Source organism: Falco biarmicus, chromosome 4 (genome assembly GCF_023638135.1).
Source record: "Falco biarmicus isolate bFalBia1 chromosome 4, bFalBia1.pri, whole genome shotgun sequence".
In the NCBI taxonomy this organism is placed as follows: Eukaryota; Metazoa; Chordata; class Aves; order Falconiformes; family Falconidae; genus Falco; species Falco biarmicus.
The window spans coordinates 81693167-81713333 of record NC_079291.1 but is presented as its reverse complement, the minus strand read 5'-3'; the positions used below and the strand labels follow the sequence as shown (position 1 = coordinate 81713333).

General features: G+C 38.5%; 2 protein-coding genes across 9 annotated transcripts in view; one reads left to right on the top strand and one right to left on the bottom strand.

The window, feature by feature from the left end:
• Window positions 1-20167, top strand: part of C4H7orf50 (chromosome 4 C7orf50 homolog) — a 135761-nt gene that overhangs the window by 41358 nt on the left and 74236 nt on the right. For 3 of the 5 annotated variants that reach the window (XM_056337157.1, XM_056337159.1, XM_056337158.1), the window contains 2 exons: window positions 12302-12349; window positions 14375-14467. The exons of 1 other annotated variant lie outside the window; for it this stretch is intronic. In XM_056337157.1, the coding sequence (XP_056193132.1) occupies window positions 12302-12349; window positions 14375-14467 (141 nt within the window). The remainder of the gene's footprint in view (window positions 1-12301; window positions 12350-14374; window positions 14468-20167) is intronic. One more of the 5 variants, XM_056337160.1, reaches the window with a different exon arrangement.
• The window catches only part of GPR146 (G protein-coupled receptor 146), a 57053-nt gene continuing 37609 nt past the window's right edge, over window positions 724-20167 (bottom strand). Inside the window, exons 1-3 of one of the 4 annotated variants that reach the window (XM_056337151.1) lie at window positions 19237-19343; window positions 8229-9609; window positions 724-5543 (exon numbers count right to left, since the gene is read on the bottom strand). In XM_056337151.1, the coding sequence (XP_056193126.1) occupies window positions 4495-5499 (1005 nt within the window). In that variant the 5' untranslated portion in view covers window positions 5500-5543; window positions 8229-9609; window positions 19237-19343 and the 3' untranslated portion in view covers window positions 724-4494. Of the gene's footprint in view, window positions 5544-8228; window positions 9610-19236; window positions 19537-20167 lie in introns of those variants that run through there. The other 3 variants (XM_056337150.1, XM_056337149.1, XM_056337152.1) reach the window with 3 other exon arrangements.

Sequence of the window (20167 nt, the reverse complement as noted above, 5' to 3'; positions counted from 1 at the left end):
ACACTTAAAAGTGCCTGGGACTAAGTTTTTTCCTTTAAGAAATTCACCAATAACCATTTAAAATAGTTTGCTTTTACTTACTGTCTTCCTGCACTTTACAAAGAATTTACAGGGAACAGATTAATAACTTTTGAAGTATAGCCAGGAAAATGTTTTCATGTATGTGGGGTAAAGTCATGGATACCTGGTGAGTGATCTTTTGGTTATATGCAGTGGTTACTGCAATAAATATATTATGAAGCATGCTATATTCTTAAAGCTTGACTTTGGGATGCCAAAGGTACAGGTTATTATGCTATGTTGCTCTGCTATCCAAGAGAACTTCTGCAGGAAGCTGATTTCTGAGGTCTCATTTGTGGCAGCACAAAGGAGAGGAAGTGAGAAGGCAATGGCCAATGCATGCATTAATCACCAGCCTTGTACTTCTGTGGTGCAATGTTACTCTATTCTATTAGTTGCAGGTTTCTTTATGCTGAAAAAACCTGAGGGGTGTGTGTGCCTTTTTGCTTTCATTCTCAGCTAACTTCCCACTAATGAATAATGAGATTTTAATGATGTTGAAATTATGGCCTGGAAAATCTGGTAACTTAACATGTCTGATTTGACATCCAAATCATGCAATTTGTTATGTTTTGATTCAGTGAAGCAACACAAGTTTAATCTTGTCTACAATGTTTTCATCAAGGCCAAAAAAAAAAAATCACACATCTCACTGACCAGATATACTTTTAACACCATTTATTGAGAATGTATTATGAGTCAATAGTTCCTTTCTGAAGCTTTGTGGATAGTCCATTTCTGTATATTTCCATTTCACATAATATTGGAGGCCACATCTCTTCATTTTAACAGAACCAGAAATTTTCCAGGGGTTGATCACTTTCTTTAATTAATGGAAATTATGTCTTCAGAGATCAACTCAGTTTGATTCTCAAATGGGAGCTTTTGAAACTAGGACCTCTACTAGGTTAGTCAAGGACATGTCTTGAGCTAGCTATATTAATGATTCAAGCAGAAGCAGAGCACAACATTGTTGTTAGTTCATTGATTTGACTTAGGCAGTTTAGCAAGAGGGCTCTAAGCCATAGAACAATTCAAATATTAAGTTTAATTTTGTGAGAAAATAACACTGTTAATAATGGCACTTAACTAGTGCTTACTTTCTAGTATACAGTATATACATACAGCAACATACAGTACACCTTACTATGCAGAGGTTTACATTTATATGACACTTTAAGAAATAATTTAATAAATTCTTTGCAAATTCTTTTTACATCAGTAGGCTTATTTTTATCTTGCATATATACAGTATTTTATTCATATTTATTTGAATGAAAAATAGATAAGCCTCTATTTACAGTAATCAGAATCCTTCAGGTATGTGAAATGCAAAGGCTCCGTTCTGGAGAACTTCGTATCTTAAAGATTTGTCCATTAAAATTAGTCTATATTTATGATACCATGTATTTCCTTAAGTATTTTACTGCACTTGCTTATCAGCTGTTGTTTATATAAATATTGCAAAGTTCTTGCTGTTTGGGATACTGCTTTTCAACAGATACCATATGATGGCGCTGTAATTAAGTTCAGAATTTCCTTAAAAGAATAGCAGTCAGGCAGCTCCATGGCAGTTTCTTTGAGGCAATTGATACATCAAGTTAACTCCTAAAAACAGTTGAGTGGGTATCAGTAATTTTCATTAAATTATGGAAGTTGTTTGTCTATATTATTGCTATCAAATCTAGTATATTATCAAGAATACACACAAACATACTTAACTCTGCTGCAATAAAGATTAGGAAAAAATAATTGAGACTTCAAGGGTAAATTATATAAAAACTTATTCTTTATCTCTTAAATAGCAGCTTCCATTTTATGACATGAATCCATTTGTAATGTCAGATCATTGAATAAGATATTGGTCATCGTGAAGGAGTCACTTTAATGAAGTAAATGGAAGTTGTGAATGGTACCAAGTATATGAGACCAAACATAGACGGAAACTGAAGAGCAAAATGAAAATTAACTAGTGCAGAGAAGTGAGAAAGAAGAAGAAAATTAAGAGCCATGATCTGAGATGGGGCATTTAACATGGAGAGAAAGGAACAGAAACAAATGTGATGGTCCTCTTATGACAGAAAGTAAGACTTCTTAGGATAAGGGGGAAATAGAAGTAGGGGAAGCAACATTGAAGTTAGAACTGCACTTAATGTTGCCTGCTAAGCCACACCATTCTGGCACTGTCCCAGTTCTGGAAGCCTCTATTCACACCAGATAAGCCAGTTCCTGCCTGCTGGAATTTTTCCTGCATAATGAGACAGAATTTCTTTAACAGATTTTACATGAGAGATTTAATGTGGTGTGCATTAGGAAATCGAAGTTTCCTCAGATGGGAAGAAAAGCAGTCTATTTGCTTGACAGTTGTAAGAAAAGATTTCTTAAGTGCTTCTGTATGGAAGTAAGCTTGAATGCTGAAGATGTGTAGAAATTCATAGAAAACCTCTCAAGGGGGGGAAAAACCAATCAAAGCAGCCGGTATCATGTCAGCATAGAGGCACTATAAATTAGTGCGTGAACTGGACACAATGATAAAAAGGCAGGCTTCATTCCTTAACATTGTTTTCATCAACAGGCTGAAACTATGAAGTAAATTGATGTAGTTGTGCTGGATAGTTTTTGTGTGGAGAAAACACCATAGAAATAGATTAATTACTGTATGGGGTTTAAAGGTTAAAAAAATTCAATAAAATATGAAATGCTATTTTAAAAAGTTACAATCAATGGAGAGGCTTCCACCAGGATGTTGGTAACTTGAGAGGCTTGTATATGAAGAAGACAAGCAAAGATGGCTATGAGAAGAAATTTGAATAACATTGAAGAGAAGGAAAAATAACTCAAAAGGCTGTTCCTTACCTGCTTTCCACTTAGAACTTAAGCCTGTCTCTATGCTGACAAATTAGGACCAATTACCAGATGAGATTGTGCTATAAGCAATGGAAAAGGTTCAGTTCTGGTTTTGCTCCATGTTTTTTCTGTACCAGAGGCTTGAAAAGCCGCATTTTTTGAATAGTCATGGAATCTGAGTTGTGTTGTGACAGACTAAGCAACAAAATGATTCTGCTGTGTTGCAGAGTGAGGGACAAAAGTGTCTTGCTGCCCCAAAACTTATCTGGGAGAGTATCACTTTAACTTCTACCCACCTCTGTCATCAATAATACAACAGCAGCATAGGAACAGGTAGTTCTTGGGTCAAGTTTTTGTAGCTTACTGTTGTGGGTAACTTGCTTCCTGCAGCATGTCTGTTTCTTACATATTTCATATACTCAGTAAAATTTGGCAACATGGATTGGATTTCTTCATCCCCACTGTGAAATACAGAAACTATACTTTTACTGCGTTTTCTAGAATCATGCTGGGAGGCACTCCATTTCTGAGAGGTCAGCAAAAAGCTGATGCTGACTGGAATTCCTTTATATTACTCCCATTTAAAAAATTCTGTGTGTTGAGGGGATTTGTATGGTTTCCAAACCTCCAATGATGCCCTAGATTAGAGATTTATTTGTTGCAAACGTATCCCTTGAAAATACAAAATGTTAATCATAAACATATTTATTTTTAAGATAATTACTCTTGTTACATGAACATATGTGGACCATAACACTTAGCCAGACAATCTTTACTAGTTAAATTTTGGTTTAACTTTGTAAACCACTGTGTCCTTCATTTTAATATCTGGAACAAACGTATCTCAGTTCCCTTAGAATTGGTTAATAAGTATTTCTGAATTCTTGAAATGTTTTAGGATGCAAACAAAGCACTGTAAAACTAAACCACATTTTTGTTAATTTTTCTATCTAGAAAAAGATCCATTTACCATAAATGTTAAAACTTAGGTTAGTTTGTGTGCAAAAAATTCTGAAAATGGTATATTAAGCTTCTTTTAAAGGGGATTCAATGACAGAGAAAGAAATTAAATAATTTATCATTAACATTTACTATTTGGACAAGTATAATTGGATAATATGATCTTTAGTAAAGATCATTGTATCATCTTCATTGAAAAATGCTATTTACTTCATTAAGGATAGCACTATTACTTCTTTGTACAGAGAATAAGGTAATACCTTTTTCTATGCAAGATACAAGGTGCTGTGTCTTCAGTCAAGATTTCAATAAACTGCTTAGTGATTTCTTCAGACAGGAGTATTAGTTACGAGACAGAGTTTATGCATTGTAACCAAATCAGTGCACTGGAAGTATTAGATGTCACAGGTATTACAGCACATAGACCAGAGTCTCCCAAGATTTCAGCAAACAATTAACTATTTGAAAACTAAGACTGTTTCATTTAATTGTAATGGAAAGCTCCTTCTAGCCTCTTGGTTGGGACTCTCACAGTAATGATTCTGAGTGCCAACACAGCAGTATCACAGTCCCAATACTGGTATGCTAAGTACTGCAGTAACAGAGCACCAGAGGGTTTCTTCACACCTACGTCATGACTTGCTGTACTACTGTGCGTTCGTGAGAACACCCTTGATTCCCACAGTGTATCTTTTTAAGCAAACGTCGTAATTTGTTGGGAAAGTTTTTGTTAATGTATCTGTAGAGCAGAGGCATTACAAAGCTGCTTGAGAAAGCCAAGAATTTTGCTAAAATCTTGGTAAAATGCAATATTCGACTGTAATTGTCATCTGCAATTCTTCCTTGTGCATTAGTAAATGTGCTTACCAAAAGAGTAACATAATAGGGTGTCCATAATGTGAACTGTGTACAGACTGTGGCAATCAAAAGCCTGTGCACTGATGGATCTAATCGTCCAGTGTCTTGATCCAGTGGTGTAGCCTCTTTGCGTATTCGCAAGATTAGTACAAGTGCATACAGTACAGCAATAGCAGGTACCACATACCCAATAAAGACCATAATGGCATCTGCTGCTTCTTTGTTCTGCATCTTGGAACATTCAATTATTTTAGTGGATACGTGATTGCAGACGTAGAACAGGAGAGATGAAAAACTTGTAAGCATGGCACCACCCCATATGAATCCACAAACATGTTTGGTGTTGTACACACTTGACATGTAAGTTCTAGGTAGCGCACGTTCAATGTAGTAGTCCAGACTGAGTAATGTAGTAGAGTACATGGTAACTAAAGATGAGACGTTGAATAAAATAAGTAAGGTAATATAAACTTCATTGTTAGAATTCCAGATGGCCCATTTTGTGTTGGCAAGACCTAGAAGGTACATCGGTGCCAGAGCATTGATGATGAGACCAGCAATGGCAATGTTGACAAAGTAAACATCTGGCATAGTCATAGTAGCTTTGTTGTAGAGATTCACTAGGACCAGCAAGCCATTGTAACAAAGGCCAATTGGGAAACATATGATGAGGTAGAGTAGGGAGAAGACTGAAAGCACAAGGTGAAAGTCATGGCAGAGATGCTGGTCCTCACTGTTCTCAGTACTGTTGTTTAAGGCTTCACAGCGCCACATAGTGATTTTAGCTTTTGTGTCTTCTCTGCTGATTACCAGCTTTTCTGTAGAGAGAGAAAGTATTGTTGAAATACTACATTACATTTCACTTAATGTAATATGAAGAAAACATTTTAAGGATAGAGATTATATGTGTCATGTAATGGATCAATTTAAGGTCAGTGACTGAAATGCCTTTTGATCTTGTTAGTTTAGAAGAAAGTCATTTGTGATTCAGAATTTCGAGACTACTAAATGTTCTGAAGTTCTAATTTAAATGAAATTACTGGCAAATGAGTTGATACAGGACACAACAGAAGTAAATAATAAACTGTATCTTTACAGTAAGTACTGATGTAGTATGAAGATTGCTACCTTTTTTTACATTATTAAACAGTACCTTTTATGTAGTTAATAGTATATCAGGGTAGCTGCTGAAGAATTGAGGGATATAAGCCGAAGCACAAATCTTAGCAATAAGATGGAGAATAGAGTTCTCTAACATGTTAAATAAGCTTTCTCTTGAAAAGGTAGTTTGTTAGGAGGCATGTCCAAGGCAGTATGGTAGATGTATAACTGGATCACTGATAAAATTCACAATGACTAGAGGAAACTGGGAAATGAGGTGAAGAGATTTTTTTATGGGTCAGGTTGTATTCAGACTTCCAACCTATAAGCTTTTAGTTCTGAAAAAACAATGGACCTCTGTAGTCTAGGGAACTTAATATCAGGGCAGGCTGGTTTTCCAAAAAGGCAAGAATTAGCTATCATTTCCTCTCAAAATAGCTTGAATGCTTTAAAAAGTATCCTAGTATCAATAGTCATTGTCCAGCTAGCTTTGCTTTATCATGAATAAAAAGACATTTTAACTGAAATCAGTGAATTTCAAAGCAATCATGAAAAGTTGCTTTCCAAAATCCAGAAATAAGAAATAATCTCTAAAGTCCAACTCAAAACATCCACAGCCATAAAATCATGGTGGTTATTCCTGCCAGCCCATTTCTAGGGGAAAGCATAGAATTTATGCAGCAGGTGAATTCTATGTCACATGTACCCTGACACTGTCAGATATCAGCGTTTTGTGTGCTTCCCTTTTAGCATGTATAGGAAAGTGCAAGTACATGTACCTGCACTCTTTCCAGAGGGAACAAGATTTAATCAAATGCACAATAAACACTGTGCAATTAAAATGAATGTTACTAGACAACATGCTATAGTCCATGAACCATATGGCTAAATTATACAGTATGGGTTTTATAAGCATATGGATATGTGGTTGCATCGCTCTAGTGCTAATCCTTTGACACTTCACCATAGTACAGAATTTGTTCCAGAATCATGTCAACTTCCATTTTTTTTTTTAATTTCCCATTGCAGTTGTTTTGTGTGCATGTTTTTCTAAATACCATAGCCTGTGCCAGAAATCAGACTAAAAATACAGTAATTTTAGCCGGGCAAACGAATTTTTATTCCATGGTCATATGCTGGATTTCTCAGAGGAGTGACTTCTGTGGCAGCAGCACAAGATGCAGTTCGGTTGTTTTCAAAGCTTTCACCTTCATAGAAAAACTTATTTTTCATTTGTACTCTTATGCAATAATATAGCTAAAGAACTGATTTGAGAAAACAAAGTGTAGTATCTTTATGCTGTCTTTCAATCCTCATACTATTTTTGAGCACTAAAACCAACGCCGTTTACTTTCAGGAAGCATCTGTTAAGTTTTTAAGAGAGAAAAAGAAAAGCTGTTTTGCACAGTTGAAGGCAACCAAAGTTACATCTCATTGAACTGTTATGACTTGATTCAACCAAAGCAGCAGACTGGAACTAGATATTGCAAATATATGCATTACGGTGAGTGCAGGGGTGACTAAGCACAGGCATGGCTACAATCATGTAATTCCATTATGCAGGTTTATCCTTAAGCATGGAGCTTTGATTACTCCAGACTGAATTACATCAGCCACAGAATACTTGCCTGTATACTGCCTCAGAAGATCAACAATCCTTGCTGCCATGCTTTGTATTTTATAGAGCTGGGGGATGTCTGGTTTCACAAGTGTTTTTAGTAATTACCCCTTTTTTCTTTATGCCCTCTAACTGCAGTTAAATAAGACAATTCTACTTTAATGAAAGAAATGGTAGGCAATTCATTATGTTAAATAGTAATCTTATGATTACAAAACTTACCTCCAAAATGAGCAAAAATAAAATCCGCAATAAAAATATTTTCTGAAGAAATGTTGTTGACTTCTAAATTGCTAGATGAGGTATTTTTGCCACTATTGTAGAAATCGCCCATCTTTAATTGTCACTTACCTGTGAAGGCGCTGAACCTGTTTGCTGTGTAGTACAGGCCCAGCTCAGCATTTCTTACACAGCCGTGTCTTTTGTCATTTAAAGGCAGTTTTGTCTCCACAGACCACGTCTGGGTAAGTCCTTACGATGCTTTGGATGCAGCAGTTTTACTCCATCAATCTAAACCAACCCCCTCTCCAGTCAGAAGCAGTTTTGCAGTCCCAGGCTGACTGTTGTGTAAGTGAGTGCTGCAGTCCTCTTGTTTACTGTGGCCTGATTCAGCCTTCCCTCATGCTTCCCCTGGTCTGGTCTGCTTTTATACTTTTATCATATTGAAAACTAAAATCAGAACTTAAAACGTAGAAGGAAAGAGCATCCTGCCAGCCGCCGCTCGCCCTTCTGCCTGCCTTTCCCACGGCCCCAACCTCAGCAGCACTGCTGTAAAGCCTCTTACCTTTAATTCACGTTTTACATTTCTCCGTGTTGCCGGATCCCCATGCATTTGATAAGCAGCATTTCCGAGGAAGGAAGCCGGCTGCAAAGCCTGGTCTTGTTTCTCTTTGAAAACATGGTGATCCCCTCTCACCAGCTCCCGGGCAGCGTGCTACTGTGCGTGCCTGCCTGCCCTGCACTTGTTTTTCCTCTATAAGTTACTCACAAGTTTCTGCTTGGGTTGGCAGGCGGCAGGCCCCTCCCTTTCCCTGTTTACAGCCAGTTTCAAGAAGTGAGAGGCTGTGCTCAGAGGGGAGCGAGCTGTTGGATCCAGCTCAGTTTAGTCTCTGGGTTTCAGATTTGCTACTTAAAATATACGGACTGCTGGAGCATGTACATTTGTTATGGTATTGTCATCGGCGCTGAGGTTCTCTGGGGACGTTGGAGAGGCTGTTCTATTCCCTGCCAGCGCAATCAACAGCTCTGGTTCAAGAGCATGGGTTTTATTTTTAACGTGGGATAGGAATATGTAGCTTTGAGGTTTCATTTTTATAGGCCATACATCCTAAACAATCAGTATTTTAAAATTACTGTACTGTGAAGAGCACAGGTGCTTGTGCTGCTTGCAAAGGTGAACTAGCTTGTAATACAAGCTTGTAATAAAAAGTCAGAGGAAAAGTTTCTGAGCATTTACTTTGAACTTGGAGATTGTTTTGGTGTTGTGAAAAAGCATTGTGAGAGCCTCACTTTGTGATGGTATTATGGATTCCACTCTGTTTCCTTTTTTGAAAAGTTGATTGTTCTTGAGAATATTTGCATGTCACTTGCAATTAATGGGTTTGAGTGTGTATATTCTCTACACCTTTAAGATGGATCATTACTTGAGTTTTGGAACTGTAGGCTGATAAATTATCTCATACTGAATTTTGTACTATGGCTGTTCTGTTGTTTAGTTCATCAGTCTAAAGAGTTTCCATATAAATCTATTATCTGATATCACCAACCAAAACAGAGAGCTCTGCCTCACTTCTTACATTTAGAGATTCTGAGGCTTTATTCCATTGCAAATAAACACCAATGAAAAAGCTTTTAATTAAAAATTAAGCGTTTATGGAATAAATACCAGAGAAACCTTAAAAATGGTTACTCAGTTTGTGTTGAGTTATTCTGACTGCAGTTTGGTTTTTTTTAGGCAAAGTCTGTGCTTCTTAGTTTGTATTTAACAATTCATTATGGATATGGTAAAAGCACTGCAACTCCCAAATGGCAGAAAATTCCTACATTCCTATTTGATACATAGTCCACAGTCAGAACTGGGTGTGTGTGCTATAGCTGTGTTACAAACTGTGGTGTCAAGTCTTTGCTGCCTCAAAACTTTAGAAGGGCTTTAATCACTAAGTTCACTGGGGAAACAGCAAAATAAGAAAGGTATTAGGGTAGAAGTAGTTCTAGAGTTCTGATACTTGGCTAAAAGCCAATTTCTTTACACGCTATAAAAGTTGAAGGTGGTTTTATTTAAATAAAAATTTGCATGAGGTATTTAAGAAAAAATTATTACGACACTGCACAAAAAGTTAAGAGCACTTAGTAGCAGAGATTTTTTTAAAGGTGGTGCATAAAATGGACTTTAATGAGAAAAAATGAAGTGCTGTTTAGTTCTAGTATAGAGTCCATAGCTGCAGTCAGTTTTTTCAGACATTTTCATTCATAATGCAGCACTAAGTTGTGGAGCAGGTTGGTGAACAGTTTAAAGCATGACCCTTATATGCTCTGCTTATTTTATTTGACTTAAAAAACCCCAAACCCTTTATCCAGCTGTATCTTTTGCTCTGCACATTTTTTTTGTTTAGACAGTAAATGATTTGTCTACTTGCTCTGTTATCATCTGTATGTGAAATAGCTCTTATCTAGATTATCTAATCTCTGAATATGTGTTTTCACAAGCTGTAATATCATTATAAACCATATATAGCTAAGGAAGCTGTTGCCAACAAGCTAAGTCTCTAAATAGGACTAAGACTCCTGCCTTCAAGTCTTCTGGAGTTCCCACAGGATCTCTTAATTCCTAGAGAGGCTGAACCCCAAGGGTACTGCATAGGGGAAGACTCAGCGCTGCATAGAGCTTTGCTGGAGAGCAGGACCAAGAAAAGTGAAGAGCTTTTCCAGAAGTGTTGTGTATATGCATAAACCATGACTTAAATGGTTAGCTACTCATCAGGGTTTGAAAGGTGCTTTTTGAAAGCATCATGCTAAATATTACTTATGGATTAATTCTTAAAACTTTAAACAATAGATGATTGGTTTTTCTGGAGAATAGCATACCTGCAATTAGTTGTCCTCAAGGGGAACACGCTGAACTCTCAAGTGTGAGAGAATCAAGTGTTACACTGCTGTTACCTCTCAGTCTGGGTACCATGACATATTTTTAGGCTTACTAGCTTATATACATACCTTAGGGATTAACAGAAGATTTGTTGGGTGGATGGATATACAGAAAAATAAAACTAGATGGCCCAGGTTAGATGTGAGGGGAAAAAAATGCAGCAGTGCAGGCAGGTAGGTTTCAGAATATACTTTACTTATGCAGTTGCTGAGTTGCTGCTGTTTATAATATAATGATACAGCTCAGATAAAATGCTTTTAACATTAGTGGAGAAGAAAATCCTGCTTGATACTGGGTGCTGGGCTGAAAAACAGGCCCCTTCCAACCCTATCATTTATGTCTTTGTGGTGCAATCATTGACCAGTTTGGCGGGTGGTATGTTTATAATTGATATTGGTTCTGTTTTATTATGTAGTTAATTCAGTGCAATAAAATGTGAAAGAAGCCATGACTAAATAACAAGAATAATTGATATGAAGAAGCATTGAGTATAACCCTGTCTTGGATTTTTTTTAAAAAAGAACAAATAAAAAAACCCAAGCATAGGTCAGTTGGAAGAGGGGTGTGTTTTTCTTTCTGTGGTAGCCCTGTCTGTCCTTAGTCCTGTGAGAGAGAGCATGGAACACGGATTTTGCCAACCCGGCAAGTGAACTCATGGGAAGAGCAGGTTCTCAGCCTTTTAGTCCCACTGATTTCACTCTCATCATTAGGCTTACTGATGATTTGTTTTTCTGAACCCATTCCCTTTGCAGCATGAACTTGCTTTAGTAGCAAAGATAATTATTTTTTTTTTAAAAAAAGACCTTTGACTTGCACCACACAACTATTGGCCACCCCTGCTTAATTTTGTACAATTTGAGTGTTGTGAGCCCATTTCCAGCTTTATAGGTGGAATACTATATGGCCTCTTCTTGGTCCAGTGTTACTCTTTTAAGTGTTCCTTCTGACCAGAAATAAATGCTTAGATACATTTTCATGTGTGGTTTTTTTTTTTTAAACCCTTGTTTTTTCACATCTGTCTGGCCCATATTTTCCTCTTTTATTTCTCACTGATGACTCCATTACAATTAACGCTGCACTTTCCATCACTGTTTGCTCGTATGACACGTACATGGTACCGTATCAGACTTAGCACAGGGTTTCTAAGTATGATGCTCTTTCCCTTCTGACTTTTCTGTTACTTCCCCATAGGACATCTCAGGCTGTCTTAGGCATCTTGAATAAACAACAAAAACTGAATTCTTAAGAACTATAAGGGTGTGACTTTGTCACACATGGGATGAGTACAGACATACTTGTGCTTCTGGAATTGGTCTTCACATTTTGCTTTGAAGTTGCTCACTCTGCTTTTCCAGAAATTCTGAATATATGTTGTTTCAGAGCACTTCAAAGCTTAGTTTCTTCCTGTGGGCCCCGCTCTCACTTGCTAGGTGACTTTTTATTGTTCCACAGATGCTGGCAGCCGCTGTCACTTGTTTATTCTTTCATTCTCATAAGCACCATCTGTGTGGTAAGTCATCTATGTAGCAGATATCTGGTCATTCAGATCCCACTCATGCCACGATAATCTGCTGACTGCCCCATCCCTCTTGGCAACCTACTAAATAGATGCAATTTTTTTCCGTTTTAACCTTTTGCTTTCATTATTGCTATATATTATTCCATGTAGTATAAAACTTAACAATGTCAGCTGCATGCTTTTTTCTATTTAGATTGTTCATCTCTTTGGGAATCTGATTTTCTGTAAGGCCATGTCAGAAGTAAGTGTCTACAAATTGCTGTCACAGATCAGTAAGTGTCAACAAATGATGTCAGATGCTCCTTTGGTTTGGCAGAAAGAGGAAAATCTGTAACTTTTTCAAGATACACATCTTCTGTATATTAGGTTAGAACTGAAGAATTTTCTTCTGTCTTCAGAGCTCATAGAAGATTGGTCAAAATAACATGTATATCCATTAGAAATAAAAACTGCCAAAGGGTGTTTTTAAGAGATCATTAAATCTGGTAGAGAGTGGGAGCATGGTAGTTGTATGGAAGGTTGTAATAACCAAGTATTATGGGGTAGAGGAGGCAAATGAAATTCCTGTAAAATGGGGAGACAAGTTTTGTGGAGAGGAGATGGTCCAGCATCAGTGCCCATAAAGATTTGTGTGGAAGGAGTCCCATGTTCAGACACAGATGCTGTCTGCCAGGCACACCTGCCACTCCAGATAAATCCTCCTTTTTTATAATGTTTATTTCTTTGTAATAGAGCCTCTGTGGGAGTTAGGGTTGCTAATGATGCCCTCCTCATAGCTACACAGGGGGCTCTGCATGGGTTAACTCTAGAAAGTCAGTCATGTTTTGTTAACTTGTCTTAGAGTCCCAGTGTCAGATGAGTGTGACTGGTCTCCTGCTCCACCTCTTCCTGACTTAGCTTTATCACTGAATTCTGAAAAAGCATGTATATGGAAAATTTGACATCTTTTCTTTTTTAACATTTATGTGCAATGAGAAAGATTCACCATAGGGTGAACAGTCCAGCTTTTAATATATCATAGATGTGTGGTGGGTTAAGATTTCACTGCTGCAAAAAATGAAATATCTTGGTTTTGTGCAGTTTTAAAGATAGGGTATTCCATCAGGCAGAATGAATTTACGCAGTGGCTGCCTGTATTGGTCTACAAGCCTGAGCTGCCAGGGTTTCTGAAATGAGATCAAATTTTGAGATGTCGAAATATCTGCTAGGTAATACTTTTCTTAAAAAAATGAGTTATATGCAAAACAAACCCCCTGTAATTTATCTAGTATTCATACTTCCAGTAAGTTACGGTGTACTAAATAACAGGGATAATTAGAATGAATGTAGTATTAGAAAATAGGCTTCATAAGATGCTTCAAGTTCTGGATTTGTAAAGTTGGATTCAGGAAGTGGCAGATTTTAAGCATCAGCAGAGTAGACAGAGCCATTCAGAGCATGGAATACGAACAGCCAGTTAGCACTACTGCAGTTCTGGCCCATGTTTTCAGAGTTCTTGGAACCTGATTTTGATGCAGCTATCCTACTTTAAAACTCTGTGGCAACAGACCTAAATAAAATTCATTGTCAAGATGATGAAAATTGCTATATACATTCAGTTCTTAACTGGTTAAGTGAAAAAAATAGTTTAATAAATTTAACCCATGGCAGAATTTCCACTGTGCTTGTAACTGGTGAGCCACAGAAACCAAAAGACTTAATTAAAATGTACAATTTCAGTTTCTTGGAGAGCACACAAACCCATTAACTGTAGCAAATATTTTCATTCCATTTAAAACTGAATTTAAATTGCAGTTTCTTTTCATATGAAATACTTGAACTGAATGGATCTAACAAGGATTACATGAACTTTAGAAAGCATTCTTACTACCATGATGTTGATGTTCAGAGTAGCTGGGACTTGGTAGATTTGCATAGTAGATGCACTTTGTCCCACTGTTTTTAATGAATGTATTTAGTTAATTTTTTTCTTAAGGAATTGACTAGGTGGGCAATTTCATTTAAGGATCTTTCTTACATGATAGTCATGAATGTTTAACTATAGGGGTTTCCCCCCCCCCCAGTACATACAGACACTTAACATAAGTCAGTAAAGACTGATATTTTTTTGGGGGGGAAAAATGTTGGTGAAACTTGTATGTTCATTTTCTTAATGTAAAAATCATCAGATCGTGGAGATGAATTTAAAATTTTCTGCTGAGGCCTTTTTAAAAGTTAAGAAAATATAAAATTACAAAACAGTTCAATGGTGAATTTCCTTGTTTAGATCTCAGCGCAGACAGATCATTTGCACCTCTTACAAGACAGCAAGTGGCTAGATCTGCGCAGTTCTAGCATTTTGGAGTTGTTCAGGTTCCAGGTAAGGAATGTGTATGAACTGAACATTGTGCTTCTAGTCCACATAAATCAGTGTCACTTAGTAAAGAAGACAGATTCTTGCCAATCAAAATTAATGCAAATGATTGCTATTCCAGATATTGCAGACTGAAATTATCCCAGTGCAGAGCATCAAAGGTGCACCAACTCCACTGGAATTACTCTGAAAATGAGTTGGCAGGCTGGAAGCAGCAGCTCTTACCTTAACCCACTGTTTGTTATATTCGCCCGTGCTTAGGACTTGTGACCGGGAACACTGCTGAAATTTGGCAATATGAAAACATTCCCTACAGATATTTTGCTGCCAGTTGCAAGGACTGACAGGAGGCACAGATGGTAGTTTTCCTGGAAACTATAATATAATGCAATTTCCTATTAGAAACATTGGTGAAAGCTGACGCAGTGACTTATCAAGACTCACTTTGTGTAGGAAACTCTTGTGAAACAGACTCAGACTGCAGGGACCAGTTTTCCAGTAAATGCAAAAATATTGACATAGTTCTTTCTCAGATAACATTTCTAAGAATGAGTATAACCCCACAGAGTCTGAAGGGGATAATCAGGCCTTGGCAGAATTGCACTAAGGCTGAAATGACTTCAAAATTTGTCACATCTGTTGGAGATAAACAGTTATCTTGCTGATAATTGTCAGCAAGTCTGAGAGATCTTGTTCTTGACACTCCTGTGGCTTCTTGGTGAAGGAAATAGTATTTTCTGCCTGTCTCTTGGATGAACTTGCATATTTACTGATTGCATCTTACTCCATTTATAATGTCTGAATAAAATATTTTAATCTTACATTCTGAGAGGGCTAGTATAATATCAGTGCTGATCTAAGGGTGGTTATTATTAGACTGTAAGATTTGGAGTAGGCATTTTCATTTACCAGGGGCTTGAAATTAAGAGTCACCTTGCTGATGTGAATGGGTTCTGATTTGTCCATCTGCTGCTTGTCATGTGCCACTCCCGACTCCACTTTATCAGTGACAGAGTTTTTTTACCCCTTATTTATCACAATTTTCTGCCAATAATCTTGATTTCTTACAAGGCTGCCCATTGCACCTGTATGTATGGAATGACTCTTTCATCAAACTTGAAAAAGCCAGTAATAACCTTTAGCACTTTCTGTTCTACAATGCTAGCAAAGGGTTTGACAGGTTTAAGTATTTCATTATTTGATTTGAGTCCTTGGCCATACTTTCACAGGTGTGTGGGTGGGGATGCTTCCTTAGATACTATTTAACCTGTGAGTTTTTTCCAGCCCTGTGTGAGCCTGGGCAAATATTTCCAAGGGCAAAAAACCAAAAGTGATTTTGAGGGAAGAAATGTGCAAAGTAGCTTGAGACCTCTGTTAACTAGGACACTCTAAACTTAAATCTCCCATTACAAAAACCTCTGTGAAGTCACACCTTGAGTATGCCACCTGTAGCCACCTGTTACCCACATTCTGTCCAACCCACAGTATCTTGGGAAGCTATGGTTAGGATTTGCACAAATTCCTAGGAATACAGCCAAATAAATGATGTTGAAATAATAAATACTAGTGCTCACTAATTGCAGTGTATCTATTCACATGACATTCAGCAATTACTGTTTTGGGTTTTTTTTTTTAATTTGAACAGATTTTTTTAAGGATTTCTTGGTGTTCTTGATAGGCACACGCATTTAAAAAAAATACCTTGCAATCCTGATTTCGGCTGGGATAGAGTTAATTTTCTTCTTAGTAGCTGGTACAGTGCTGTGTTTTGATTTTAGTGTAAAAACAATGTTGATGGCACACTAATGTTTTTGGTTGTTGCTGGGTGGTGTTTGCACTAGGTCAAGGACTTCTCAGTTTCTAGGGCCTTGCCAGCAAGAGGGCTGGGAGGGGACACAGCTGGGTCGGCTGACCTGAACTGGCCAAAAAGGTATTCCATACCATATGATCTCATGCTTAGTATATAAACTGGGGTGTGTGTGGTGTGTGTGTTGGCTGGGGCCTGCTGAGCATTGCTTGGGACTGGCTGGGCATCAGCCAGTGGGTGGCAAGCAGTTGTATTGTGCATCACGTGTTTCCGGTTCCCCCTTCCTTTTGGATTTCATTCCTCACCCCTTCTCCCTCCTTTTCATTATAACTTATTATTATTGTTGTTTGGGATTAATTTTATTTCAATTATTGTTCTTATCTCAACCCTTGAGTTCCGTTCTGATGCTCCTCTGGCTAAGGGGGAGTAAGCAAGCAGCTGCATGGTACTGAATTATTGGCTGGGGTTAAACCATGAGACTTGCACACCACAGGAAGAAAGCACGACTTCCATAGCAGATTTTATTACTGCAGGAGCTGTATAGAGCCTTGATGTTTAAAACTGTATTGGGTTTGCATGGCAAGATCTTGGTAGCAGGTGCTATGGGGTGCCTTCTGTGAGAAGCTGCTAGAACTTTCCCCTGTGGCCAACAGAGCCAATGCCAGCCGGCTCAGAGACGGACCTGCCGCTGGCCAAGGCTGAGCTCATCAGTGACAGTGGTGGTGCCTCTGGGATAATGCATTTAAGAAGGGGAAAACCACACAAAACTGTTTGATTGCAGCCAGAGAGGGGAGTTGAGAGTATGTGAGAGCAGTGGCCCTGCAGCCCCCGGGGCAGCACAGGAGGAGGCAGGGGGGCTCCAGGTGTCGGAGCAGGGATTCCCTGGCAGCCCGAGGGAAGCCCATGGAGAGGCAGGCTGTGCCCCCAGCCTGTGGAGGTTAACGGGGGGGTGGGTGGGGGGGTGGGCAGATCCCCACCTGCAGCCCATGGAGGACCTCGTGCCGGAGCAGGTGGGTGCCCGAAGGAGGCTGTGACCCCATGGGAAGCCTACGCTGGAGCAGCTCCTGGCAGGACCCGTGGGCTCATGGAGAGAGGCCCAGGCTGGAGCAGGTTTGCTGGCCGGGCTTGTGACCCCGCGGGGGCCCAGGCTGGAGCAGCCTGTTCCTGAAGGGCTGCACCCCACGGATGGGACCCAGGCTGGGGCAGGGGAAGGGTGTGAGGACCCTCCCCCTGAGGAGGAAGGAGCAGCAGAGACAAGGAGTGATGAGCTGACTGCAACCCCCATTCCCCGTTCCCCTGTACCACTGGCAGGGAGCAGGGAGAGAAAACAGGGTGAAGCTGAGCCTGGGAAGAAGGGAGGGATGGGAGGAAGGTGCTTTAATATTTGTTTGTATTTCTCTTTACCCTACTCTGATTTGATTGGCAATAAATTAAACTAATTTCCCTGAGTCGCTGTCTGTTTTGCCCATGACAGTAACTGGTCAGTGATCTTGCCCTGTCCTTACCTCAACCCATGAGCCTTTTGTCGTATTTTCTCTCAGCTGTTAAGCTGAGGAGGGGAGTGACAGAGTGGCTTTGGTGGGCACCTGGAGTCCAGCCAGGGTCAACCCACCACAAAAATAAATTTTTAATCTGCTTCCCCCTGTGCTAATGGGTGGAAACCTGAGGAGTAATAAGTTTGTCCCAGAGATGGTTTCTTAGCAATTATTGATAAATGGTTGTTTTTACATAGCCGAGACAGAGAGAGGGTGCATACCAACAGTAAACCACAGTTTGTAGGGAGTGTGCTGGAGCCTTCTAGCTTATCTTGACTTAAATAAGCCTTCCATGTTTTTGCTGTTGTGGAAAATATGCAGAATATTCTGATGAACTCTTATCTGATGTTCAGATCCTGCATGCAGAAGTTCAAATGAATCATTCTGATATGCAGATCATAAACCTAGATGTTCACAGGAATCACATTGTCCTGATACTTGATTAACACTTTTTCATCGTTTTAGAATCAGTCCAACTTCTGTTGAAATCCATGAGATACTACTTTAACTTAAATTATGGGCCCCATCAAATACATGAAGGATGTGATGCTGGCATGAGAAATAGGGTGCTTCCTTTTTATGCTGCTGTAGCATTTATGTAAGAAGGATATAAAGTTCAGCTGATGGAGCCCTAAGGGAAAGTAGGTCTTCGGCTAAGTACGGTAGAAAACAGATTTGCAAATATCATGGTGATTAACATAGTTAAAAAATGCTTATGGAGGCTAAAAAGGACAGCTGTCATTGTGCTTATTCAAAGCTTCTGCTGAAAGCAGTTAGGAAATTTTTGGTGCTTTGAAGTTTGCCTTTGGCTTACCTTCTTTTATAATACAAATGAAAATGCAGCTTGATTGTGATTAATTAGTTAATTAGTTACTGCTGTGTCTTTTAGCTGCTTTGCAGTAATATTTCACAGTATGGTTTGCTGTGTGTTTTATTATTATGCCATGACTAGAAGATTCGTAAGTATCTCACTTTCATTGAGAACTGTTGCTTTATTAAAGACTAATTAGATTAACTTTTGATCAATTCCTCTGCTGTACTTCTGCTATATTGTTTTACTTCTAGATTTAATATACAGAAAAATTGAGATCTTATCTATTCAGAGTGATTAATAAATAACTTAAAAGCACATATTCAGTACATAAAGAAACAGTAAATGAGAAATCCAGCCTAATGTGCAAGAGTATGAAAATCAGTATGCATAAGAAAAAGCCTACTTGTAACTTTCTTTTGGACAACCAGAGAAAAGTAGGAGCATGACAAATTTAAACAATGATGCTTTTCATAAAGAAATGTTATCTAAAACCTGAGCATTGGTTTCTAAAAATAGTACTATTCATTTTCACTGATTCAAGGTTTATATGCGTTAAGGTAAATTGTTTCTAGGCTCTTGAAAACCAAAAGCAATCTAAAAGGTGAACTTAAAATCTCACCTGGTAGGCACTGCCTTGTTGTTCCTTGATGACTGGCAGAAACATTTTTGCCCATCAAGTCAGACCCTTTTCAAAGTGAGCTCAGCAGAAACTCCAATATCTCATTTCTCTAGTAGGAATAAACAATGGGAGAGCTTAGAAAAAGCCTGCTGACGCCGCTGCACTGCCCTCGGTAGTGGCACCGAACACTGTGTATACATGTGACTTCCCCTGCACATACATACACATAATCCTTTAAGCTTCAGCTGCACGCTCTTATTGGCGCAGAGGGCTGTTGCAAAAACCGGGGGCCTGATCCTGCCATAAGGACTATTCTGCATACTGTGTGTGTATTTGTGAAAGGGAGTTTTTAGGGGTCGTCTTTTTTTTTTTTTCTTTCTTTCCCCATCCCCCCCTCCCGAAAGGACAAACCATAAAAGGACGATGGTACATTAATGGTTGGACTTGATGATCTTAAAGGTCTTTTCCAACCTAAATGATTCCATGAGATTACTGTGGTTTGAGAGCAGTTCAACCTTTGGTGTAGTTGTGTAATGGGAGACAAATAGTGGCTGCATCAAACCAGGAGAGCTTTTTTGGTATGAGAAAAGATTTTTTTTTTTTTTTTTTTTTACCACAGCAGTAGTTATTCCGCAAAGCTGTGCATGTTAACAGAGTAATAAACCCAGAGCAAAATAAGCCAAACTGGCAAAAATATTGTTAGTAGAATTGGATTTTCTTTAGAGCTACTCATCACAGCTGTGTTTGTTGGTAGTCATATCCTTTCCTGCCTTTAAAAAAAAATGCTATTTAGCAAAAGCCTGTAACATCCATTTGGCCTCTGGAGAGTTTAAGCAGTAACCAACATTAGATCTGAAAAAGAGCCAATGTATGTTTTAAAAAATACTTTACTGTAAACCTCAGAATTACTTTAAGCATTCAGAAAGACCAT